Here is an 11530-nt window from a genome sequence, read left to right as displayed (position 1 = left end):
TTTCCTAAATTACTCACATAACTGGTTTAACTCTCCAGTGCACTTTGCTATTGACGTCCCTTCACACCGAATTTATTTCCACGTGTGATTCAGAGGTGGGGATTTTGTTTCAGAGTAGTGAGGAGTTGGTGGTGTTAAGGACTGAGTTGTGTCTTCTGCCAAATTCACATGTTGAAGCCCTAAGCCCCAATGTGATTGTATTTGGAGATTTTAAAGAAGTAACTAAGGTTAAATGAAGTCATAAGAGTGGGACCTTAATCCAATATGACTGGAGTCCTTATAAGAAGAGGAAGAGCACGGATGCAAGCATATGGAGGAAAGACCATGTAAGGATGCAGTGAGAAGGTGGCCATCTGCAAGCCAAGGACAGAGGCCTCAAGAGAAACCAAACCTGCTGACACCTTGGGCTTTCAGCCTTCAGAACTGTGAGAAAATAAATTACTGTTGTTTAAGCCATCCTATATGTGATATTTATTATGGCAACCCTAGCTGACTAATAGAGGTTCATAGGTATATAATAAATTTGGCTTAATATTTATTTCCAATGCTTACAGTAATTTTCTTTTTATAAAAAAAATTTTGTCTTTTTTTCCCTCTTGGTAATAAAACTGATATGTTCACTATAGATATTTAAAATTATACAGAAATGCTTAAAGGCAAAATCACTGTTAAGATCACCACTACTAATATTTTAGTATGCATTCTTCCACGTTTTTCTTTGGCAGGGGGAGGTGAGTGTGTGGGATTGGAGGTATGGGCCTATTTTTGTAGGTGGGCTAATTTGAGGTCCAATTTAAATTAATAAATTTACTTCCTGTATATGCTTTTAAGCAAATTGAAGTTGAACACCTAGCTGAAAATTAGGAAGTCTATTCAGATCTTCCCTAAGAATGAAGCTAAAATAATTCTGATATTGATGTAAATTTAAAGAAACACTGATTAAAGAACCCACTCCCCTTAACAAAAGATGTTCCACATGGCTAGATCTTTATTTGAAGTGCTACAGGCTTCATTTTGTCATATCAATCAAATGTGGACATCTCATTGTTCCCTATAAATGCTTCAAGTAGACAGGGAAATAAAATACTAATCATATTTATTTTCTAAAATCATCTTGAAGTTGAAAATCTTAAAAAAAATTATTCATTGCTGAAGTTTCTACAACTATCAAAATTTTGAAACCATGCCAAAGTATTTACATGAATACGTACTTTAAGAGTTCTAAATCCCAAGTAACATTTTATTAGAGGTCCAACAAAGACAGATTTACAAGATCCCAAACACTAGACTAAGGAAAAACAAAAAAAGGAAGAAAGCCCTCAAACAAACCCAAATAGGGTTAGAAGAATCTTAACATAAAAGTGAGGTCATCTGTTTGTTTGAAGAAAGTTTTTTTTTTTTGTGGTACGCGGGCCTCTCACTGTTGTGGCCTCTCCCGTCGCGGAGCACAGGCTGCGGACGCGCAGGCCCAGTGGCCATGGCTCACGGGCCCAGCTGCTTCGAGGCATGTGGGATCTTCCCGGATCGGGGCACGAACCCGTGTCCCCTGCATCGGCAGGCGGACTCTCAACCACTGCGCCACCAGGGAAGCCCTGAAGAAAGTATTTTTGAGACTAAAAACCTGTCAATCATTTAAATTCCTACCCTGTCCATCTTGACCTTTACAAATAAGAGAATATAGAAGGAAAATGGAACTATTTAAGCAAATTATAGTTAGGTGTAGGGTTTAGTTAATGGCTAGCTGTGAGGGAGCTAAATGATAAAATACAGCTCAGCATTCAGAGGTGCTGATAAAATGCTTTTCTCATAACCAGACATTATATATGAAACAGAATGAGACACCAAATTTATTTAAGGTATATCTTGCTTATATGTGAAATATACTATAAATGGGACTCATAACAAGCATTTTAAAATATTCCATCAAATTCTTAGCATTATCATTGGTATGGAGGGCAAGAATTATATTAAGTATAATTAAAAACTAGAGCTCTTATTACCTATTTTAAGCCAATAGTTCTTATCCCCCCAAGCAATTGTGCCGTTTCCCAGAGTTACTAAATAGGCAAAAATTGACTTGTTTTGAATTTCAGTAACTTTGGATTTTTCTTTAATGATGAGAAATATTGAAGGCAAGCAAAGCTAGATTAGACTGAATGATTTAGACATTGATATCATTTAAAATATGGATATCACTTTAATAAGACTATCTCATTTTCTTATGAGTGCCACATTGAAGCAACACAATTACTTTAAAAGGTCAGGCTAATCAAATAAATATGAATTAGGACAACAGAAAACAAGACAGATGTTTTGCCTTCTGTTCATTTCAATTTTGTAAGTAAAAGACCTGGTTAGATAAAAACCTTCCTAACTTGCAAAAAAATAAATAATTGTTCATATCAGATTTTTATATATACACAGTAACAAACACATTTATACAAGTTTGAAGGAGAAAGTAGAAGCTGTTTTAAGTAATTTCCATTTAACCAACTCACTAGATTAACGGATGCTCTCCATTTTCTTGGAAAAGCATACTGATTGACGCCCAGGCAAGCTGCAGGCTTTCAGTTAGTTGGCTTCCGTCTGGCACATGCTTCACCTTGATTTTCACTTGCTGCAATATATATTTACCAAGGGTTAGTTGAGTTCGTTACTGTTATGGGTTGAATAGTGTTCCCCAATAATTCACATCTACCCAAAAGCTCAGAATATGATCTTGGAAGTAGTGTCTCTGCAGATGCAATTAAAGTAAATATTGAGGTAAGATCATACTGGATGCGGGGGTCACAAGCATGTAAAAGATGACCATATGGAGACAGAAGCAGAGACTATGCTGCTACAAAGCCAAGGAATTCTTGGGGCCACCAGAAGCTGGAAGAGTCAAGGAAGGACTGGAGGGATTCTTCCTTAGAGTCTTCAGAGGGAGCATGGCCCTACTGACACCTTAATTTTAGATTTCTAAGACCAGAATGGTGAGAGAATAAATTTCTAATGTTTAAGCCACACAGTCAGTGGTAATTTGTTATGACGGTTCTCGGAAACTAATATAGTTACCAAACTGATTATGCCAGTAGAACTTTTTATCATGTTGCATAAGCGGATGAAATGAGTGTGAACAGTTATAGTTTCTGTGAAAACCAAGTTGAATACTTTGGAAAAACGAGATAAACGTATGTTGCCTTTTTTTCCCCTCAATTTAAATGTACTGGTTAATTAATTGTGGGTAAAACAGTTGTAAAAGGACTTCCCTGGTGGCACAGTTGTTAAGAATCCACCTGCCAATGCAGGGAACACAGGTTTGATTCCTGGTCTGGGAAGATCCCACATGCCATGGAGCAACTAAGCCCATGCGCCACAACTACTGAGCCTGCGCTCTAGGGCCCGCGAGTCACAACTACTGAAGCCCACGCGCCTAAAGCCCGTGCTCTGCAACAAGAGAAGCCACTGCAATGAGAAGCCCGCGCCCTGCAACGAAGAGTAGCCCCCGCTCGCCACAACTAGAGAAAGCCCGCGCACGGCGACGAAGACCCAACGCAGCCAAAAAAAAAAAAAAAAAAAAGTTGTAAAAGACTGAAGGGAAATATAGTAAAAATCTACAAGAATTCTGTACCCTTGGTTTACAACTATATAATGTAATACATGTGATCTGTATAAGAAAGACAATTAGAGAACCCTTAGAAGCAGACCTACACTGAAAAGGTAGAAAAGACATGGGTCCTACATTCAATAACCGGCAAATAAAGATTATTTATATTTTAAGTTAAAATATCTAAGAATACATGTGTTATTTTTTAAATGATACCCTGCTTTAGATGACTTTTTGGATTAACCAAACAACTGAGGGTCCCAGATAAAAGGGCTCCTACTGTATAATTAGAAGACAAATTTATAATGTCTAAGTCCAATTAGCTTCAAATACATGTGGTTTTTACCTTGTCATCTCTACAACTGCTACAACTCTACAGAGGTAGATGATTCCAGGTGATAATTTTCAGATGATCAGCTTTCTATCCTTAACAAGCTTGCACCTGTTCATTCTCAAAATTTCCTTGGATGAAATCCTGGGTTAATATTGCTGGAAGAGATGCATGCCCTATTACACACACATTTACTAATTTTCCAAAATACAGTTTTTCCACCACCCTATTAGAAATAACATCATTATATTCTGTCAAATTTTGAAAAGAAGCATTTGCTCTCCTCTCCACTTTTACATCTGTTTTTTCTGGTTTTTTTTTGTTTTGTTTTTTTAAAAAAATATTCTAGGCATAGATTCCCTAGTGGTTGGCTTCAGGCCTAACCTGGCCTTAGAAGAGACTTCACAATTCATTTTCTACCTTCTACTATTTAGCTATATGTTATATGTTAGAGAAACATAAAACAACATAAAATGATGCTACCGAAAATATTCTTATGCTACTGAAAATATATCTAATATAATGACGATCATGATTCATTTATTTCTGCTCTAATTACCCATATAAAGAACTATAGAGTTACTAGAACAATGAATTATTTCTTTTCAGAAGGAAATGCTATTTATTTTTTCTAAACAAATAAGTTCAAAGAAAGCAACAATTACCAGTTAAAATGAAACTTGAAAACTAGCGTAATCTCCAAAAATAACAGCAAAAATGCTATGGGACAAATAAATTAACAGCTGTAAAGTATTAACTCAATAAAACCATATTTTACTAAAATATTTTATTGCAATAAGATTCACTGTTCAAAATCAATACAAAGTAAGTTATTAAAATTATTTACATACAAATGAATGAAACTATGTACAGTAGTTAATCATAGCTGTGAGTAAACGGCATCAACACAATTTGTGCCCCTAAATCAATATGTAGTTTCCTAAGGATTGTTAACAACAGTAAAGAAAAAAATTGCTGATCATAGTTGTTCCCTATTTTTTTCTGGCCGTGCCACGCGGCATGCAAAATCTTAGTTCCCCTGACCAGGGATCAGGGATCGAACCTGTTCCCCCTGAAGGAGAAGCGGGGAGTTTTAACCACTGGACTGCCAGGGAAGTCCCGATCACAGTTGCTAAATTAACTGATTGCTGTAAAAAACGAAGTCCTCAATCAGGTATATTTAAGACAAATAATTTATCCCTTTGAATACTAACTGGAGAAAAGTCTGATTCACTCCTGTATACTGCAGTCCAGAGAACTTAATGATTAAATAGCATTATTTTCCAGACTTCACACCTACTTCCCAAACAGATTTTACCTCAGTATTAATGTCAAAGTATACTGAATTTCCTATTATATAAAAAAAGTATCTACATTAATCAGTTTGGAACTAATATCCATGGTGTAACAAATTATTAACAATTCTGACATTTGCCCTGTGTACACTCAGATATGCCCACAAAAACCAGTCTGTTGATGACTTTAAAAAAATATATTAAGATGCCAAATAAATCTATTTTATTATGAAATGAAGACTTTGATTATGAATATATTTTTATTAGACATTTCATTACCAAATCATTACCCTCTATATAGTTAATTTATTCAGTGTATTTTTTAAAGCAAATGAATTCCACTGTAGTTCTTCCTGAAGGAAAAAATCATTTCTCCAGTTGTTGAGGAGTACTAAAGGCCTCGTACACATTAGCAGCGAAGTCTTTCACTTGCTCCATCATTAACAGATCCTAGCAAAGACGACAATAAAACATTACAGTTTATAAAAAGAACAGATAATCAGAATTCATTTCTGCAATCAAGCAACAAAGTTAGCTCTAAGTTTTGTGGCATTAAGGCCCAAAAGAAAACCATTTAATGAAAGAAGTAGTTTTTCTTATAATAAATTCCTGGATATGTTTATTGTTTAAGTTCTTACGTGAGGGATAATGGATATGATAAGTATTCAAGTGTGGCTCTGAGAAGAAGACCCAAAATAGTCTTCAAATGGATTTCTGTGTGTGTCAAGTGCTAGAAGAGTATCTGTTGAATAAATGATTACAACACTAACTATACAAGTCTAAAGGTACTTTAGCTGGAAGCTGGCATGACATGATTGAGGTATATTACTTTCTAACATAGAATATATGTAGTATATCATATATTACATATACACACATACATAATCACACATATACACCTGAGAACAGGGGCTCTTAAGGGATCTGTGAATGTGGATAAGGAAAAAATTACATCTTTATTTTCATTAATCTTCAACTAAAATCTAGCATTTCCTTCAGTTATGAATGTAAGCAACAAACTGATAGTAGTAGCAGAACCTCTGAATTTGCCTTTAGTAGAAATCAGACATTTTTACATCATATGATAGACAGTTGTGGAAGTTACATGAAGTGCCATTACATCTTGTTATTTAATGCACGAACAAAGAAGCAATATTGCTATATCGTAAATTTGATTTTAAAAAGTATTTTAAAACTGTATGCAATTGGTTTTCTTTAAAACCTACGTATTTTACAATATGCCTTTATAGGCATTATTCTGAGGAGGCGTCCATAGGCTTCTCCAGATAGTGAAAGGATCTATGACAATAGAAACCCTTAAGTGCCCTGTGAGCAGCAGAGAAACAAGAAGTGAACCCATCCTTTGTGTTCTCTCCTAAGCATCAGAAAACCCAAGTGAGCTTAGGTAAGTCTTGATCTCACAAATTCAAGGTTAAATTCTCTGAATACCATGTGGCATTTTAACTCATAGAAATCATAGTTAAAAAAATTGGTGGAAGTCTTGTCAATTAATGGTCTAGGTTATAAACTTAATCTACATCCAGTCACACTAAGAAAATTTACTACGCATTAGTATCAATGATGTTTTTACTAGGTTGAAACCTTTTGTCTTCATTCTCAATTATACAGACTTTAATTAATGTAGAACATAAATTACTTAAGCACCAGAGCTGGTGCTGTATTACGCTTAGCTGTATTTCCCACTTGTCAAGATGAACAGCTTATTAATGAAGCCAGAGACTTCATGAAAATGGAGAAAGATAAAGTTAAGGTTTAAATGCCAGAAGTTATAACATTTTTTCTCACACTAATATACATGTAAAAATTAAAAAAAATAAACAGAAAATTTAAAACTAAGTTTTTAATTAAGACTTTTTGAGCTTAAATTAAGCTTAAAATTAAGTGAAATGAGATCAGCCTTATTCATTTTTTCTTCTGAAATATGAATGGCTAATTCTCATGGGTGAGAGGATGACACAGTAGACTGAAGAGAACAGTGAGGAAAAGTAGCATGTTAAGGACAAGCTAATGACACTATACAGAGAAAGGAAGAATTACAACCCATAGTCTCAGGCTCTTCATGTCCTCAAGTAGAAATCCACAGAGATAAATGATACTGAGAAGATACCATCTTTACACTTAGGCCTAGGGTCCCTTCTCAATGCACATTATGGCAGTGGTTTGGAGCTGAGGTGTATTGTGAGTAATTTATTACTTGTTATACAGTTTCCAAGTTTGCAAGTGACTTGGAAAAAAACCTATGGATTCAAAGTTGTCCTTTTAATAAAATCAGTCTTACTCAATGTATTCTAAAATGCTTTCCTAAGAAAGGAAATGGAGTTATAGGTAGTCTAATGAAAAATTTAAATAACCTACTGAGTATGCAGTTTGTAATGAGCAGTATATTGGTGCACTATTAATTGTTGTATTTATTAGCTATTAAGATGCTTTACTTTCCCACAAAAATTTTAAATTTTTCCTCAAAATGTGAGGAACTAGTTTGCTGATTTACCTCAAGGCTCAACTTTTCTACTAGCACAGCTTAATGCAAAACAGTAACACTGTAAATTCAACTGACCACTAGAATGTATTTGGCCTAAAATGTAGTCTAACACGTGTTGGACTATAACATGGAGAAAGATATTCCCAACCTCATAAAAGTGCCATGATACATTATTACTCTCATGGGTCATTCTACCATACTCTACATGTGGTTTCAAGTTTTTGGTTTCTTTCAACAAATATCATAGAAGAGAAATGTAATTTTATGTTGGACAAATAGGACCACAACCAAGAGTACAATCTGTTTTTAATAATACCCCCAAGCTTTCCTCTTACCTGAACAAAATGACTAGGTGTTTCACTGCAAACTGAATGGATCTGTCCATTTATTATTGGAATTATCTTAGCTAAAGGCAGGCTGACACTGGAAAGACTGAAAAATCATCACAGTAATAATTATTTTCTTAAATTATCTTATAGGAACTTAATATTTTAATTATAAAAGTATAGTCATTGAAAAGTACTTATAGAAATGTATTAATAAGAAAATAAAAACCACATATAATTCTACCACCTAGAAATAACAACTATGATGTCAACTGACATCATAATTAATTTCTTCCAGTAATTTTTTATATATACATATCTATACTTTTTGTGTTTTTAACACACAACTATAACCTCCCAAGCAACACTTGTTTTGCATTTTTATTCACAGGTTATAATCATTTTTCCATCTCATTAAAAGTTCTTCCAAAGTTTTTGTCTGTTTTTTAATAATTATATAGTAATCTATCCTCTAGCTGTGACAATTTATATCATCAGCTCCGTACAGTTGGGCATTTAAGTTTTTGCCTAATATTCCTTAATATAAATAACTTTTTGTATTTACAGTAAATTACTGGGTGGAAGGGTATGAATGCTTTTAAGCTTTAAAATGTATATTGCCAAATGCTCTCTGCTTCTCTAACAGTTTATGAGGATACCTGCTCTATCATGCCTTCTTTCTACATCAAGCATTCTTTTTCTTTAACCTTCATATGTCTGATAGCTGAAAATGGCATCTCACAGTTTTGGTCTGTATTTCTCTTAATTACTAGCAATGTCAAATGTTTTTTTCCTCTACTTCAGTGAGCTGTACTGTCATCTAGTCAGCTGAGTAAGCAGGAAACCTGGGATCATTGGTACTTCCTTCTCCTGCCTATATCCAGCCTCTCCACAATCCTCAATATTTCTTAAATGTGTCTGCTTCTCCCCATTGCCAAGCCTATCCACACTAAGCATTATCTCTTCACTAGACTACAGCAATGACCTTCTAACCTGTAAATGCTCAATAAACATTTCCTGGATGAATGAATGAATGAATGTTATGTGTGACTATATGTATAATGACTGTTAAATAATGAAACTACTTTTTGTGTGTGGGTTAAAGACTTGGTTTATTACATAAAATATCACATTTCATACATTTAAACCTGGGACTACATTAAATTTTCCTTTTAAATATCATGAAAATGCTGAAGCTATGGTATCTAACTAGTATGCTGTGCTAAGATTTGAGGGAATGCTTAAAATGAAAAAAGCGGAGAGATTTATGCATTCCTGAAGAGATCAGTCATTATTCTCCTTCACAGTACCTTTGCAGCATTTTTCTTTTTTTTTTTGAATTTTTAAATTTAACTTATTTTTTATACAGTAGGTTCTTATAAGTTATCCATTTTATACATAGTAGTGTATACATGTCAATCCCAATCACCCAATTCATCTCACCATCCCCCCCCCCCCCCCGCCACTTCTCCCCCTTGGTACCTTTGCAGCATTTTTCAAAACGTGTCATGATTTTTGTTTGATGTGTCTCTTTATATGTTAGTGAATTTGTCTTCCACAGAAATTGAAGACAGCACTACCACACAAGGTCCATGTGGTTTCATGCCTACCTCACTCACTGTATTATCCTAGCACTTTGTAAAGGGCCTGGTGCAGTGTGTGCTCAAAACATACTTGTTGACACGATTAATAAAAGTTTCATTCATCCATTGCTATGTCCCACCCCCAATGTCTACTTTCCCAATTCCACCTTCACAAAGCAATCAAAGTGAACCTACAATGTAAATCCCATCCTGTCACTCTCCTGCCACTTTTCTAGTGGCTCCCCAGCATTCTCAAGCTGACAATCATAACCTGTATGCGCTGAATTCTCCAACTTCATCTCACACCATTCTTTTCCTAGTTCCATCCTTTCAGCTACCACACTGGTCTTCCAGGTCCTTGAAGTGTACTGTGGTCCTCCTGTCTTCAAAGGCGCTATGCCTTCTGCTCTGAATGTCAACTGCCTCACTCTATCCAAGACCTCATCTTTTTGTTCTTGTTCAAATTATTTCCTTGCAAACTCTGCTTGACTTTCCATGTTTGTTCAAATACTTCTATTATATGCTCAACATTCTTTTCCTATATAACACTTATCATAGTTTATGCAATTATGTTTACTGTCTGTTTCTCCTACTAGATTGTAAGATCTATGAGGACAGAGACTTAGTAAAGTACTTGATAAATAGCAGGTGTTTAATAAACAGATTTTAGATGAATGGACAAATTGGTCATTTCTACATGCTCTTTTGTGAATTATGTTTGTGTCTCTGACCATCTCCTTCTTTGGGTTTCCTTCCTTAACTGATGTGTATATAATGCTATTAACCTCTTTATATGATGCATATAATTTGCAAATACTTCCCCAACATATCATTTGCATTTAATATTGATTATAAAGTTATAAAGCTTGATCTTTAACTTTTAAATTTTACCGCCAAACATTATTTTATTCATATAAAGTTCTTTACTTTCATTCTTAGAAAAACTTTCTCCATCTTGAGATCAGCTAAATATTCACCTGTTTTCTATCACTTCATTTATGTTTTGATTGTTTAAACCCCCTGGTTTTTGCTTTTGTTTTTGTTTCTGGCTATAAGTATGGTACAGAAGGGCTCTAACTTTATTTTACAATTAGTCATTTTACAATGACTCTCCTACCGTTATTTACTAAATAATACATCTCTTCCTCACTTTAATCATATGCTATATCTTGTATATTTTAGAGCCTGTTTCTGGATTTTATATCCTGTTTCACTGATTCATCTATTCCTAGTAACATATTATTTGAATAACTGTACCTTATAATACATGTTCTATAGGGAAAGTATTCATTGCTCTACTTCTTCAATAATTTCTTGAGTATTCTCAGCCCTTTATTCCTCCTTTAGTACTATCAGTTTCTTTTTTTTTTTTTTTTTTTTTGCGGTACGCGGGCCTCTCACTGCTGTGGTCTCTCCCGTTGCGGAGCACAGGCTCTGGACGCGCAGGCTCAGCGGCCATGGATCACGGGCCCCGCCACTCTGCGGCATGTGGGATCCTCCCGGACCGGGGCATGAACCCGTGTCCCCTGCATTGGCAGGCGGACTCTCAACCACTGCGCCACCAGGGAAGCCCAGTACTATCAATTTTTCAGGTTCAAAAATAACAAAGCAACCACTCTCTAATCCTCACTGGATTTTGATGGTACTTTGACCACATTTATAGATTAATTTTGGGAAGCTAACTTTACAAACTTTAGCTGATTCTCTTGGATTTCTAAGTATAAGATCATGTCACTTTCATATAACAATAACTTTTTTCTCTCCCTTTCTGAAACTAATGTCATTTTCTGAAGATAAGAATTTAACTTAGGAAATCAAGAGTCAACTAACAGTTTATTATACAGTAATAAACATTCAGTAAGTGTCTCTTCGCAAAATAAATATATAAAAATCACTGGCATTC

The 11530-nt window shown here is 34.9% G+C and overlaps 1 protein-coding gene across 1 annotated transcript in view; it reads right to left on the bottom strand.

The window, feature by feature from the left end:
- Positions 1-5440: 5440 nt before the first annotated feature.
- The window catches only part of PEX3 (peroxisomal biogenesis factor 3), a 41736-nt gene continuing 35646 nt past the window's right edge, over positions 5441-11530 (bottom strand). Inside the window, exons 11-12 of the mRNA XM_007450311.1 lie at positions 8054-8150; positions 5441-5665 (exon numbers count right to left, since the gene is read on the bottom strand). Of these exons, the coding sequence (XP_007450373.1) occupies positions 5582-5665; positions 8054-8150 (181 nt within the window). The 3' untranslated portion in view covers positions 5441-5581. The remainder of the gene's footprint in view (positions 5666-8053; positions 8151-11530) is intronic.

Source organism: Lipotes vexillifer, unplaced genomic scaffold (genome assembly GCF_000442215.2).
Source record: "Lipotes vexillifer unplaced genomic scaffold, Lipotes_vexillifer_v1.1 scaffold112, whole genome shotgun sequence".
NCBI lineage: Eukaryota > Metazoa > Chordata > Mammalia > Artiodactyla > Lipotidae > Lipotes > Lipotes vexillifer.
This window is presented reverse-complemented; position numbering and strand designations above follow the sequence as displayed.